The following is a 16,157-nucleotide window of genomic DNA, read 5'->3' as shown; positions in this document are numbered from 1 at the left end:
TCGGCAAATCCACCGCGTGCGTTTCCGGACCGGGACTTCACTCTCGCAAGCGAGCACGTGGTGGTCTCGTGCGTTGCACAGCACGAACCGCGTGCTCACTGCTGGGCGAACCCGGCACGGTCCGCGAAACAACTACAGCCGCTACTCGGCTTTCTCTCCTCTGTCGCCGTCGTCGTCTCCATTCCACACACGCATACCTGCGTGTTACGACGCACACAGTCCACTCAATCACATTCACACGGGGAGACGCGGCTGCGTGCTCCCGCATGCCAACCGACATCTCCCTCTCATACCGCTCTCTCACACACACGGTCTCCCTTGCACACAGCGACCTTGCACACGGCCGTTCACTCACGCGTGCCTCACTACTCACACAAACCATACTACTCACACATGGTGCTCCATTCACTCGCGCGGGGGAACTCACCCGCGGTGCCTCACCCACACACGCGAGGGCACTCAACCGCTGTGCCTCATCCACACACCGTGCCTCATCCACACACGGTTCCTCACCCACACGCGGGGGCACCCAACCCGCGGTGCCTCATCCACACTGGCCGTTTCACTCACACACACAACCTATTCCACACACGGTGCCTCATCCACACACGGTGTGCTGGATGGCACGGACTCCGGCACCATCGCCACCACACCAATCACACACGGGGTCGCTTCCACACACGGGGACGCACTCACACCTTGCACCACACACACAGGGACAACCATACTGGGGATTCGTGTCCCCACAAGGGTCTCCGGGGCCTCTATACCCCCCAAGCTCTCCGTGCACCCGTCCACAGCACCCGTCCCCTCAACCTCGCAAAACACGACCGAACTCACCTGGTCGTGACTCGCCTTAAGGGGGCATACTCCCTCCCCTCGTTCCTGGAGGAGGCCATCCCGCTGCTCGCACCGGGTCCCTACACGCTCCGCAAGCTCACCCCCATTATCCTCCACTACCTCCGTGTGTGTGTGTGCGTCACTTACCCCGTCTTCATCGTGTAGTCTTCCCTCTATCGTTCCCATCTCCCGTGTCTCTGCCAACTCTTCACCCTTTACCTCCCTTGTCTCAACTATTATTTTTTCCTTTGTCGTCACCTCGTGTCTCGTCTCACACGTTTTGGTCTCCCCATTTAATTTTTCCCTTTCGGTCATCGTCACGACCCTCGCCCAACACGTTCCACGAATTATTTTTTCACCCGCCTCCACCGCGGGCCTGTCAGCCGTTGCACCCCCACCCAGCTCGTTTGCTCCCACACGTGAAGTCGCCATTCCCAGCTCCCTGGTCACGGCCTTCATGCCCGCCTGCAGGCATCGGCCCATGTTCTGCGTCTCACCCCGCAGCTCTTTCATTTCTTCTTTCATGTTTGTTTCCATTCCGTTCATTTTTGTATCCATCTTTTCGTTTATTTGTTGTGTATTCGCATCCATCGTCGTTTTCACTTCATTCATTTCGTTTTTCATTTCATTTGTGTTTGCATCCATTTTTTCGATCATTTTCGCATTCATCTTTTCGTTCATTGCCGCCAGCATGGCGCATAGCTGGGCCATGTTGGATGCACTCAGCTGAGCCGTTTCGGCAAGGGTTGGGGAAGGGTTTTGGTGGAGAGGGGGGGGAGGTGTCATACACCGCGGCCGCTGCCGCACCCACCTCGGGCCCTGGGTTCAGTTGGGCGAGTCCGTGTTCCTGCACAATCAACATTTCCTGCTCGGGGATTCCATCCTGGACCATGGATTCTACACATTCTACATCCATTTCTAATACCCCCGGCTCCCGCTCGCCTTGAGACGCCATCTTGCTTCTCGTGAAGGGTTAATTTGCTCGCTCGTAATTTGGAGGGAATCGGGGGTCGCTTCTCTCACCCCTGGACCGATTCCCGTAAATTTAGCCGGAGACAGGAGAGCCCGTTGTCCCGCTCTCCAATACCAGTGCCGCGAGGAGGGCGATGAATTTGTATCCCACTCCTGACACCAGTGTTGCGGTTTTCGCGCCCGCCGGCGTGCGACGGCCACGTAACTCGAATCGCGGCACGTCGCCCACCGGACGGACAATCCAGTCGTGACCCTCTCGGACTAACGCCGGGAACCAGTCACGGGTGGACCTTTCGGTCTCACCGCGATCGAGCCAATCAGCCCCCGCGTGGGATAGGGTTGCTCGCCAAATTCGAACTACCTAAGTACCCACGCGGAGGGTAGACCGGGCGATCACACCTCGCCGCAGGTCGACTTCGGACACGGGCCACTTAAGCGACCCGTTCCGTACTATCAGAATAACCGAGCGGTGTTATCGTCGACCTCGACGGTTCGATTAATTATCGGGCGTATTCAGCCCACTACCAACCCTTTACGTGAAGCAAGATGGGGATTCAATGGAGGAAAAGACGAAGCGAAGCGGGAGAACAGTTCAACAATAAAGCACATTTATTCGCGACGAACGGAAAGCACACAAATACAATTCCACCAAATGCACACAAAAAAAGAAAACACAATTCCATTTACACAAAAAAGCAAACATAAAAGTGAAAACACAGTGCAGAGCTAATACCGACTACCGAGCACACGGCAACACTTATACAATTCTACTTCACAGACGGCGCCGACAACACATACCCAAAACCAAGGAAAGAAATACCCTCAAGAATGAGGTAGGCCTGGGGCCGAGACCGGGTCGGGCCTACCCGTCTGGTGATGAGACGCGGAGCGGCGATGGCCCCGCAACCCGCGGGCCTCGTGGACAGTGCCTGGCAGGGGGTGGGAACGGGGCCCCCTTGGTCGCACTATCTCAGCGCGGGGGAAACAGGAGGGGTTGCTGATGCTCGGGGTATAGAGGATCTTTATTATTTGCGACGAGCGTCTCCACCTCGGCCAGGGGGTGCAGCTTCCTGCACGACGCGAGCACCCCCTCGTCTGGTGTCGCCGCCTTTCCACAGCTCCGTCCCCTCCGTTCCGACTCCAACGCACACGACGAGCAGCTCCACCGCCCGCGAAGTCTTGACCCTCTGCTTCCGACTCTCCTCTTCTTGACTCTCCGTTCTCGTTCTGCTGACTCTCCCTCGTTCTCTCTTGCGACTCCCCGACCCCTCGTTCTCGTTCTGCTGACTCTTTCGCTCCGACTTTTACGACTCCTTTGACTGACGAACACCGTCCTTTTATCCCCCCGTAACTTCGCCTTTGACCCCCTCCCTTTGACCTTTCAACTCGCTCCCCATTGGCCCGAGAAAAAGTGGGCGTGAAGGCTTTTTGATCCACAAATTTGCATATATCGATCGCCCTGGGGGCGGGGCCAATTCGCCCCTCGCTCACCGATTGGACGGCAAAAAGTGGGCGTGTGTCGTTTTCGATCCGTTTTTGAAGCAGAAAATCCGTGGTTTTGTACACGCTGTTCGATGCGCGTTCTGCATGAGTCCAACACCGGTACCCACAGCGGGGCAAGAACGGTGGCGATGCTACGGTTGTGAGGTGTGCGTGAAGGTCGTGGCGGTTGTGGTGAAGCGGTGGTTGTGGTCGGTGGTTGATGTTGTGGTTGTGATCATGGCGGTTGGTCCAAAATAAAGATAGTAAAAGAAAAACGGCTATCCTGAAGAGTCGCAGCACGTATAAATGACATGTATTCCCACTAGACAACGGGTTTGGGCCTAACTACACATGCACTTACCGAGATACCTCACCTAAGGGACCTGAATGGTGGTTTGCGAATCTGGTAACCACAACAATACTATCATATTATCAAGGTTTTGTCTACCCCCCCCCCCCATGAGTGGAACGAAACTTGATTTTCAGGCACTATCTGAGACATGGCTGATGGCCTAATTTGCCCAGGGGCCAATCAGACCTACATGACTGTGGTGACCGGTGGAATATTATCAGCCCTGTCATGCAGGTTAGTCACAGGGCCAATCGACGGCAACAACAAACATATGTTTCTTTAAAGTATGTACTATTTAGAATATTAGATAGTCTGTCATGTATGTGCAGTTTCCAATACAATGTGAGCACGTCAATAAAATTTGCATGACAGTCGATTTAACACATTCATGCACTCGACATCTCTCTCTCTCTCTCTCTCTCTCTCTCTCTCTCTCTCTCTCTCTCTCTCTCTCTCTCTCTCTCTCTCTCTCTCTCTCTCTCTCTCTCTCTCTCTCTCTCTCTCTCACTCTCTCACTCTCTCACTCTCTCACTCTCTCACTCTCTCACTCTCTCACTCTCTCACTCTCTCACTCTCTCACTCTCTCACTCTCTCACTCTCTCACTCTCTCACTCTCTCACTCTCTCACTCTCTCACTCTCTCACTCTCTCACTCTCTCACTCTCTCACTCTCTCACTCTCTCACACACACACTTGATGTCTTGTGTAGGGACCATTATTCAAAGAAAGATGTAGGGAAGGTTTCACATGATCATTTCTCGTGACCATCCCCACCTTGTTTATACACATTTTGAAGTAACATCCCTCCATCCTTTTGGATAAAAAAAAAGTTTTTATGACTTGTAGATCGTCCGATTCTTTCAAACTATACCTTCTTTTTCTTTCTTATGCAGCACATGGCTGCAAGGAGCAACATTTACTGAGATCGTGGCTTTGCTGCTGATGCAATGCCCCCTTTGGGGTTAGGGCAGGAATTTGGATTTTGACCAGGGAGCGAGCAATATGTCGCCAAGCACACCGTGGAATCTTCAACGTCCACCAACTGATGCTGGTAGATGGGACGCCCAGTTTAACATCCATCCAAGAAACGGCACACACAGTCACACATTGATGCCTCACCCTGCCTGCAAGACACCAGGATGACAGTTTATAACCCGACCGAGATTCAAACCCAGGCTAGACAGAGATGACATAATTGAAGCTATCCTGTCAGCCATAAACTCTACCTCTTTATCTCTGAACCCAGACAGTGCCTAAGTTTTATTTCTCCAAATGATTTTCTCTCTCTCTCTCTCTCTCTCTCTCTCTCTCTCTCTCTCTCTCTCTCTCTCTCTCTCTCTCTCTCTCTCTCTCTCTCTCTCTCTCTCTCTCTTTCTTTTCTTTTCTTTTCTTTTCTTTTCTTTTCTTTTCTTTTCTTTTCTTTTCTTTTCTTTTCTTTTCTTTTCTTTTCTTTTCTTTTCTTTTCTTTTTTTTTTTTTTTTTTTTTTCCCCCCCCCTTATCTGTCCCTCTCTCTTTCCCTGATCTCTTTGACTCTCATTCTCACATCATTTCATGCCCCTAATTATTCTTCCCAATATCTTGTGCCTGGTACAATGATTTACAAGGTGAGGTAATTGCCAGAAAGAAACTTGTCTTTTTCTCCGAGAAAGCGAAACCCACAAGTGGGAAGTGTCTACAGCTGATAAGAGTATATAAAGTCTTTATCCACACTGTCATAGAATATGGCTCCCCACTAAGAACTGGTGCTGCTGCTTTTCATTTCCCCCCATCCTCTCTCCTGAAGCCCTGAAACCTCACCATCCATATTGTGGAATCTTGCAACTGAGTCGCAGAGTCTTATTCTTGCTAATCATAGGCAGGTTGATGGCCTTGAAAAATTTTCAAACCTACATTCCCAATTTTTTGTTCTGCCTGCCCTCTTACCTCTCTGCCCAGCTCGCACTCCTCCAAGTCACACATCTTCTACCAGAAACCCTTTCCTTGTTACTCTTTCCAACTCTACACCCAACATTCACCTCCATTCTTTAAAAGCCCTGTTGTATTCTCGCCTATGGAACAGTCACTCTGTGTCTGTTGCCTTTAGTTCTTCCCTGTAGTATTTAAAGTCTGCTGCCATTTCCACTATTCAGCTTTTCTACATCCACTGAGACCATGTTTCTACTATTCTCCTGTAATTCTTGTACTTGTGCTGTGTTGATTCCGTTATTGTCCCACTGTTTCCCATATTTATGGTCCCAGTGTTTTTCAATTGTCCCAGTTTATCTGTTGATCATTTACCCTCTGTTGCTCCATTCTGCCAGTTAATTACTTTAACCAGTTATAAAGTATGGTGCAGAAACATGGACTTTAAGAATAAGAGAAGAGTGTGCAGCTGGATAGGACTGAGACGAGAGTGCTTCGTTGGATTCTGATTATCACTCAGAGGGTGGTTGAGTAATGAAGAGATACGCAAGAGCTGAAGTTCCAAGTATCACAGAAAGGAATAGATTCATCTCCCCCCATCGTACCTTCAACAACAGACAAGGTTGTGATGGTTTGGGCATGTGATGAGGAAAAAGGATGAAGAACCAATGAAGAAAGCATGGAATGAGCCAATTAGAGGGATGAAGAAGATGATCGAGATTAAGTTGGATGGAGGTCATGGAGAGAGATTTGAAGAGTGTGGAATTGAGAGAGGAAGATGTGGAGGATAGAGGGGAATTGACAAGGCAGATTAGAGTGATCATTCGCTTCTCCCTCCTTCTGTTGCCGATATTGAAGCACTGTAATCACCACCGATGAATTCGAGCAGGGGGTACCAGTGAGAGAGATGGTGAGACAAGATGCTTAGGTCTCGATGCTGTGTGTGTGTGTGTGTGTGTGTGTGTGTGTGTGTGTGTGTGTGTGTGTGTGTGTGTGTGTGTGTGTGTGTGTGTGTGTGTGTGTGTGTGTGTGTGTGTGTGTGTGTGTGTGTGTGTGTGTGTGTGTGTGTGCGCGCGCGCGTGCGGACGTGTGCACGTGCATACATGTTCAGGGCACAACCTTTTTATCATTTGGGCGTTGTCATTAAATGTTCAACAAACTTTTATTTTTAGAATATGGACAAGACTAATTAATAATTGGGCCAAAATGTCAAAGGACAAAGTCACAGTAAGTAGAAATAGTCCTGACGAGTCCATCCGTCGTGCATTTGCGCGAGATGGCCAAGTTTTGTAATCACTTCTGTGTTTATTTATTTACCGTTTGAGCTGCAGTGTATCTGTCCGAGCCATAACCATTTTACCATTTGAGGTTTTGTCATCTAATTTTCAAAAACCTGAAAAAAAGTACATGGAGAAGACTAATAAATAAATTTACCTTTTTATCCCCACACTTTTTGAAACTAAAATGGGGTGACATTGTAATCGGCTCCATCTATGTATCTGTCTGTTTGGCTGTCCATCATGCCATCTCTTCCTAAACGGTTGTGCAGAAATTCACCGAACTTGGTAGTTGTGATTATCACATGACACAAATGTGCAAGAACAGTATTATTTTTGGCCCCGCCCACTTGGGGTAAACTGAGGTGGGATCAAAAGGTCAAATACGAAAAAATGCAATTGCAGACACATTTTAAAACATTTTTAAATGAAACTTTGTGCAGTAAACCCTCTAATATCGCAGGTTTCGACCAATGGTGGACAACCTATTGTGTTCCGATTTTGTTGGCGTGGTATTTCATTTCAACCAATCTTGGTTTTTGAGCTGAGATGAGTCATTGTTTGCGTCTGAGTGTAGATTATCTCCCATTACAAGACTTTTTCTTATTTCTCGTGCACTGTGAATTGTAGTAATCAAACCAGCATACGGAATGAAGCTAAGTTTAATCATGAATTGTCATCGAACAGGAAATGATGTATGAATATCTTGTTATACTAGATCTACAAGATTTAGTCACCACACAACAGTTAATAATTGTGCCCAAACATCAAGTGATGGACAAAATTAATCGTGTCAAAAGGAAGAGAAAAGTTATGACATTGTGCAAAAAATATTGAGTTGTTAGATATGTTGGCAAGAGGTGAAAGTGCGTATTTACCCCTTTGAGTGGACCGGTGATCACAAAATGCCGGGAACCTATTCCCCTTTTTCCCATTGAAACAATGCCCCGAGATTTGTGGATTCAACATTCACGGCATTTTTCAGGAACGTATCTCCCGCGAATGTCGGGGCCTTTCTGTACGCAAGTTAGTTTTTTCAATAGGATTCAAATTATTATGACAAGTGTGCAAATCAAATTTTTCTTCATGATTTTCCATTGCATTCTGTACAGGAGAAAATTTGTTGGTGTTTTGGGTTGAAGCTGAATATTGGAGCCGCCTGCAGAAAGATCATATGGAAGGGGAAGCGAAAGACACAGCATGGCCTTTGCAACAGACATATTCAATACATGACAGTCTCAGAAGGAGATTACTGGAATGCAATGACCTTGGTAATGTTGACCTTTTGAATCTCCATTTAAATTACTACAAAAGCCTGTGAGGTGGAAAGGCCTGCTCCTTTTTATTTTTACTTTTGCAAATTACCACCTCATTGCATCTTCCTTGTGGGCTTTTTATTTTCTCTTTAAGATATCAATATATTTTTCTGTTGGCATCATCATCCACCTCTTTGAACTCCTCCACGAACCACCACTTCCTCTCCCCCCACTCGCACTGTTCCTTCATGTATTACCTTCAATATTGTCCTCTTACCACCTCTTTGTATGAGTAGTCACCAGTCACTGGCAATAGGTAGTCTGTATAAATTGTGTATAGTCACAAAGGCAGACAAATGGGTATTAGATGAGTGACTTGCTGTTCATTCCATATGCTTACAAATAAAAACGAGATATCCGCGATCACAAAAGTGATCTCCAAGGGTAAGCTTCCCCCAGCGCCCACAAGACAATGATGGCCATATTGTTTTTGGACTGCCATTTGACCTTGACCTTCGACATTTAGAGCTAGAATGTAAATAAAGAAAATGTGTCCCCATCTACATTCTATCCAAAAAACAACATCATGAAAATCAGAGGAAAATTATTCAAGTTATGATCAAAAAAGTTTTTGTTTTTTTTTGGTTAACTGGGTTACAATCTGAAAAAAAGTAGGTCAAGGACACCAATCAAATATCAGGTGCACAACTACTGTGCAGGTGCACAATTATGATGCAAGAACATCTTGTCAGGCTAAGTGGTCTTTGAGATTCCACATTGGCAAAATTGAGCGATGATAAGAAACGCATTTTTTTTTCAGACCACAATTTGACCTTTAGCTTTAACTCAGAAGGAGGGACGTCATGGCAGATTGCACAACATGATGTAAATTAAGTTTAAATGCTCCTTATGCAAGGCTATCTAGAGAGCGTAATTTTGTTTTGATCAGACAAACCTTAGTCGCGTTGTGGTGAAAAATGTTAAAATGTCTAAAATTGCGTCATGACCTTCGAATTAGGTGAGGTCAAAAACAATTACGTCAACCCCACATACTTTGTATTCCCATTATTGATGCAAAATTTCATTCCGAAAGTCCCAGGCAGCTCTGAAGAGGGTTGAGGCTTCAAAGGCTACCAAGCTTGAGGATCAAGGTCCCATCCAGGACCTTTGTACCTTATCAGTGTTAAATCCTGGTCTTCCATGTGACCTTTGAAATGGTGAAAGAGCAATGGCGGCCACAGCACATTGACTCAGATGATCTCGAAGTTGTATGTCCAAAATTATGTCCCACACATTTCCAAACATATTTTTGGGCAACAAAATTATTACGAGAGGGGGTACTTGGCAAAAAATTAACTTTCACCTTTTAAAAACTGTGAATAAATTATTGAAATATCACCTGTTTTTGTCATATCCTTTTCTCACCTGTGTTAAAGGGAGAGTGAAAGGCGGTGTATAATCAGAAATACTGTTTGATAGGGCGATATATTACTGTTACATGCATAAAATGGAAATGTTGGAAAAAAAGAAAGAAAGCTATCCTCTCACCCTTCCCCTCTTGAAGCAACCTTCACTCTCCCCCCCCCCCCCCAGCTTCTCTCTTACCTTTCTCAAAAGCTCCCCACTCACCCTCCTCCCTCAGTTCTCCCCTCTCACCCTTCTCTCTCCAATCTCCCCCTTCTCAAAGTTGCCCCCCTCCCCTCACATCCACAACGCTGCCTCCTTCCTCTGTCCTCTCTCTTCCAACTCATTCCTCGACCTCCTCCAATGTTCGACTTCCCTCTGTCTCATCTCTTATTCTTATGACTCCCCACTGTGCCTCATCCCATCACCACCAAGCCTTTTGGCTTGCCTTTGCTTCATCGAAAGCAAACCCAACTGAGGGCAATCTCAGTTCCTTCCACAAAGCTCGGAACAAGTGTGTATCTACCCTCAGGAGAGCCAGAAAACAACATCTTTCTCATCTCAAGTCTGAACTCTCAAACCTCTCTCCCTCCTCAAAATCCTGGTGGTGTTTAATCAAATCTGTTTCTGGTGTATGTTCCCCCTCCATCCCCTCCCTTACCTCAAATGGCCGCACTGCTGATTCCACACGTGATAAAGCTGAATGTCTAAACTCGGTGTTTGCAGCTAAATCTTGTGTCCTAAACCCATCACTTTCTCTACCCACTTTACCCAGTCGCACCCAACTGTCCCTGGACTCTGTATCCTTTTCTCCTGACAAGGTGGAGAGCTTGCTTTCAAACCTCGAGTCAGATTCTGCAACCGGTCCAGACGGCATCAGCCCATGTGTCCTCAAAGCCTGCTCTTCTGCTCTTGCTCACCCTCTCTCTGTTCTATTCACCCTCTCATTTGCCCAAGGTCATCAGCCATCTGCTTGGAAATCTGCTAACATCACTGCCCTGCATAAAAAAGGTGCAAAAACAGATCCCTGTAACTACAGACCAATCAGCCTTCTCCCAATCATCAGCAAGGTTATGGAATCCATCATCGCTTCAGACATGAAATCCTTCCTCTTCTCCAATGGCTTGATTTCCAATCATCAATTTGGTTTCAGACCAGGTCACTCTTCCCTGGATATGCTGCTTCTGCTCTCCCACCTTTCTCGGCTTCACGCTGTCGAAACCAGGGCATTTAAGATCATCGGCATCTCCCGCAATGAAGCTGAGTCTTTGGGCCTCTCACTCAATCACTGCAGGTTGGTCGGTGGTCTTTCTGTCTTCTACTGACTCCTCTCCAGCCTTGCCCCCCCTGCTCTCTCTGTGATTTGTCCCCACCACATTTCCACAGGGTGCTCAAGGTCCGCCAACAACCCCCTTCTGGTAAAACTACCAAAATCATAAATCACTGCTCATCTTCACTCTTTCATTCCTCTATTTCCCCACCTTTGGAACAAACTCTTACTCTCTCTTCAATTCCACTCTTCCCTCCAGGTCTTCAAAACAGCTGTTCACCACCACCTCTTATCTTCCCCCATCCAAATCCTCAATCTTTTCTACCCCCGATAATCCACCCAAGCCCACTTCCTTCAATTCCCCTGCTTTCCTTCCTGAAAGTCCCTGTAATGTCCATCTTCTCTTCGCCATGTTCGCCATCCCATCCCCATCCCTCTCCCTTCCACAGTTCACCTAATGTGTTTGTTCCCCACTGTTTTGTCCCTTCCACTCCCACCCCTCTTGTCTCATGCCCCCTTGCTGTGAGTTGTGTGTTAGCTCTCATACGAGCCTCGACAAGGTATACAAAAAAAAGCCTTTTGGCTTCCTCCCTCTCATCTGGCCCTCTCCCCTCGCTCTTATGAACTCCCCCACACTCTGTCAACAACTCTCCCAACCTCCCCCCTCCTCCCTCGCCCTACCCTCCCCTCCCATCCCCTGCACCCAAAGCCTCCTCCCAGCCCTCTTCCGGAACAGTGTGGACTTCAAACATCCTGCGCCTTCACTCAAACCCGACAGATCTTTCTATACAGGTTGTCACTGACAAACCAGACTTAATCTGCTTAACAGAAACTTTCCTCCTTCAAGACGTCTTTGACTCCTTAGCATCTTCTCCGGTTACTCCTTACAGATAGACCTGAGCCTCGTCCTGACGAAGGAGTTGCTCTCTGCATCAAAAATTCTATTCCTCACTCTCCATGCACTGACCTCACTCCTCCGAGTTTACGTCTCGCTCACCGAAAACATGACTGACTTCCATCCTCTCATTCCAACTCTCTCTTCCTCATATGTGGTGACTTCAATTGTCATCATGCCAGTTGGCTAGGTGTGGGTACCTCTCTCACCTGCCATGGCACTTCAGCAAAGGATTTCTGCGACTCATTGGGACTGACTCAATCTGTTAACTTCCCGACCCAAATCTCAACCAATGGTACTCCATCTCTTCTGGATCTGATTTTGACCAATTTCCCTGCAAATATCTGCTGTTCTTCCTTTGCTCCAATCAGTTAATCTGACCTTATGATGTTTATCTAAGTGGCCATCTCTCTGGCTGTTTTTAGAGAACCACTTCAGCACCATCGAGTCTGGCATTTCACTCAGGCCGATTGGCAGGAACTTCAAGCAGCCATCAAACTTCCAGACCGGTCTCCCATTTCAACTCTCTCTCATATCAACTCATCCTGGGAATTCTTTCAAAGAAATTTGCTCTCCGAGTGGCAGGAACTTCAAGCAGCCATCAAACTTCCAGACTGGTCTCCCATTTCAACTCTCTCTCATATCAACTCACCCTGGGAATGCTTTCAAAGAAATTTGCTCTCTCTCATGCACAGATTTATCCGATGTCATCTTCAGTTGTCATCTTCTTCCTCCTGCCCATGGTACACTGAAGCTTGTGGCGAGGCAGTTCTCCTGAAACAACTTGCCTTCGCCTCGTGGAAGGCAAATTTAACTGAAGGCAATCTCAGTTATTTCCACATAGCTTGGAAAAAGTGTGTGCCTACCCTGAGGAGAGCCAGGAAACAACATCTTTCTAATCTCAAGTCTGAACTCTCAAACCTGTCTCCCTCCTCCAAATCCTGGTGGCATCTGATTAAGTCGGTTTCTGGTGTTTATTCCCCGTGCATCCCCTCCCTTACCTGAAATGGCTGCCCAGCTGACACTGCACGTGAAAATGTCAGGTCAGGTATGGGAGCCTTTGCCGGAGCCACGCATCCTCCGGGTCTCAGTCTGACCATCCCCCAGGCAGATGCCTGACCCATCCCCATCTCCTTGAGTTGCTGATCAACCTGCTGCAACCACGAGGTACGTGGTCAGCCCATTGGCCTCCACCACTCATGAGGCTGCCTCGCTGAGAAAATCTGGTGAGCAGGATCAGTGTCAGGAAAACGAGCCACGTGTCCATGCAGCCGCAGCTGACGCTCACAAACTATGCAGGTAATAAATCTCATTTGAGTCTCTCAGCAACCGCTCATTGGACACAAAGCCCGACCAGCGTTACTCAAGGATTCTCCGAAGAGACCTGGTACCAAAGGAATTAAGTCTCTGTTTCAGATCCTTGGTCAGAGTCCAAATCTCACATCCATAGAACAAGACTGGAAGCACCAAGGACCTGAAGACTCGGACTTTCGTCCTCCCACACAGGTACTGGCAGCACCACACCCCATGATCTAGTGAATCAATGATTCCCCAGGCCCGACCCAGACGTCTATTGACCTCTGGCACACAGCCAGCAGAGACATGAATATCACTGCCAAGGTCAGTGAATCTCTCTGTGACCTCAGCATTCTCGCCACAAACAGGTACAGACAAGATAGCAACATCCAAGATGTCATTGAAAGCCTGGATCTTAGTTTTGACCCAAGAAACCCGGAATCCCAGCAGCTCCGACTCCTCATTCAGCACCCCGAGGGCCTCCAAGAGGACATCTTGATTCTCCGCAAAGATGACTGCATCATCTGCAAAGTCAAGGTCAGTGATCTTGACATTCCCAAACAATACACAAGTGAAAAGAGAAAGAAGTGAAAAGGCTGAATGCTTAAACTCTGTGTTTGCTTCTAAATCCTGTGTCCCAAACCAATCACCCTCTGTCACACCCACCTTACCCAGTCACACCCAGTCACAACTCTGTCTTTTTCTCCCACCAAGTTGGAGATTTTGCTTTCAATCCTCTACTCTGATTCTGCAACTGGTCCAGACAGCATCAGCCTACATATCCTAAAAACCTGCTCTGCTGCTCTTGCTCACCCTCTCTCTGTTCTCATTCAGACCAGTTCACTCTACCCTGGACATGCTGCTTCTGCTTTCCCAACAATGGATGGAGGTCCTCAATGCCAGACATGAGATCAGATCAGCACCATATCTCTCGACTTATCGGGAGCTTTCGATACGGTCTAGCACCCCGCTTTGCTCACCAAACTCTCTTCCTATGGTATCCAAGGCAATCTCCACTCATGGGTCACAGACTTCCTCTCCTGTCTCAATCAATGTGTGGCTCTTCATGGAATTCTCTCATCCCTTCTTCCTGTCTCGGCTGGAGTTCCTCAAGGCAGTGGTCTGGGGTCTGTGTTTTTTCTGGTTTTCATCAACGATCTCTCCGACTCTGGAAAATCCTCTTTATCTCTTTGCTGATGACTCCAACCTCTGTTGTACCATCTGTCATCCCTTTGATCGGCAGACAGCAGCCTCTTTAGTCGCTGCAGATCTGGATAAAATCACAAGCTGGTCCAACACGTGGAACATATCTTTCCATCCTGACAAATCTTACACTCTCACTCTCTCTCTCTCTCTCTCTCTCTCTGAAAGGACGATCTGGCAATCCCTCGCATCCACTTTATTTGCAATCCTCTTGAGGAAGTTCAATCACCCAAACTTATGGGTATCACGATCTGCCATGATCGTTCCTCAGAAAGCCACATTTCCAAGCTGGCCTCCAAAGCCAGTCGCCAACTGGGCATCCTCCATTGTGAAAAATCCTTCCTCGGCACACCTGAGCTCCTGACCACGTACTAAGCTTTCATCCGCAGACTGAAGGAATACTGCTCTCCCCTCTGAGCTGTGTCTCCTGCCTCACTCCTTTCTTGGCTTCACACTGTGGAAACCAAGGCTTTTAGGATCATTGGTATCTCCTGCGATGAAGCTGAGTCCTTGGGTTTCTCACTGTCTCACCACAGGCAGGTTGGTGGTCTTTCTTTCTTCTACTGTCTACTCTCCAGTCTTGTACCCCCCCCCCCGTCTGTGATCTCTCCCCCCCCCATATTTCCGCAGGGTGCTCAAGGTCCGCCAGCAACACCCTTCCGGTGAAACTATCAAAATCAAGAATTACTGCTCAACTTCACTCTTTCATTCCTCTTTCTCATTTCTGGAATAAACTCCCACACTCTCTTCAATCCCACTCTTCCTTCCAGGTCTTCAAAACAGCTGTTCACCACCATCTCATGTCTTCCCCTGTCGAAACCCATGATCTTTTCTACACCTGTTAATCCACACCATACCCACCTCCTTCAAATTCCCTGCTTTCCTTCATGAAAGTCCCTGTAGTGTCCATCTTGTTTACCTTGTGTATCCCACCCCATCCCTCTGCCTTCCACATATCTAATGTCTCTGTTCCCCACTGTTTTGTGCTTCCCTCTCCTGCCCCTCTTGTCTCCTGCTCCCTTTGTTATATGTTCTGTGTGTTCGCTCTTATACGAGCTTCAACCTTGTTTAAAAAAAATAAAAAGTATGTAGCAAGCATTTTCTGAATGGAATTGATATGAGAAATGGCATTGAATGAGACTTATCATTATTATACGTGAAGAAGAAGATGAAGGAGGAAGAGTTTTTGTTTTCATGTAAATTGAAACTTGCCCATCAATCCTCACCTCACTCAACTACATCTTGCTGTTTGCAGATTGGGTTTGATGAGTGGTATCCTCTGTATTACAATTGTGGATGCATGCATGCAGGCAGGCAGACAGGGACGGACAGATGCAGGCACGCCGAGACCGAGCTCTTTTTGTATGTAGATTGTGCAGAATAGAAATGCCTGGAATCTGTCAGTAATCATAATGCTGTTATACTTAGGCCTCTGTCTGTTTATGTTGTCCCAAACAGATTCTGAGACGGAAACTTCTCAGTCTCGTGTGAACCTGGGTGAGCATTTGCGCACCGTGCAGCGCAACATCATGACCCAACTGCACGCATACTGGGTGCCCCAGCTTCTGGTTCACATTTGTTCAGAGATGCCAAAGATGCCTCTTCAACCTTGCGGCCCTTCTGAGCCTCTTAACCCGTGTATAGAAATTGCATCACAGTTCCCTTATCATGGCATGAGAATCCAAGTCGGGGTGCAAGACATTCACTGCAGTTGTCAAGAGCCTGGTGGGTTAAGTTCCCTTGATATCTCACAAGCAGATCAGCAGGAATGCTCAAAATCTGCAACAAAGAGGGATTTGTATCACCAGAGGGATAGTGAAATGAAGAAACTACCTGGACACCTTGACATTGACAAAAGAAAGAAGAATGAGGACAGTCATGAAGTGAGCACATATGGGGCTAAAGCTGAAGAAACTGCTGGCAGGGTGAACCATAGGGATGAAATAAATTCAAGCCCTTGTCATTTCTGCCCAAAAAATAGTGACCAAATGGTAAGTGCATTTCACCA

At 47.5% G+C, this 16,157-nt stretch overlaps 1 protein-coding gene across 7 annotated transcripts in view; it reads left to right on the top strand.

Moving 5' to 3' along the window:
* LOC147026683 (regulator of G protein signaling protein-like) overlaps positions 1-16,157 on the top strand; it is a 171,864-nt gene that overhangs the window by 60,779 nt on the left and 94,928 nt on the right. For 5 of the 7 annotated variants that reach the window (XM_085882373.1, XM_085882372.1, XM_085882371.1 and 2 more), the window contains 2 exons: positions 7,938-8,096; positions 15,608-16,140. In XM_085882373.1, the coding sequence (XP_085738499.1) occupies positions 7,938-8,096; positions 15,608-16,140 (692 nt within the window). Of the gene's footprint in view, positions 1-2,873; positions 3,881-7,937; positions 8,097-15,607; positions 16,141-16,157 lie in introns of those variants that run through there. The other 2 variants (XM_085882378.1, XM_085882374.1) reach the window with 2 other exon arrangements.

This window comes from Eptatretus burgeri, chromosome 5 (assembly GCF_056783735.1).
Source record: "Eptatretus burgeri isolate ZD-2024b chromosome 5, Ebu_testis_v1, whole genome shotgun sequence".
In the NCBI taxonomy this organism is placed as follows: Eukaryota; Metazoa; Chordata; class Myxini; order Myxiniformes; family Myxinidae; genus Eptatretus; species Eptatretus burgeri.
Note: the sequence above shows the minus strand (reverse complement) of the source record. Positions and strands in the feature narration are given on the sequence as shown.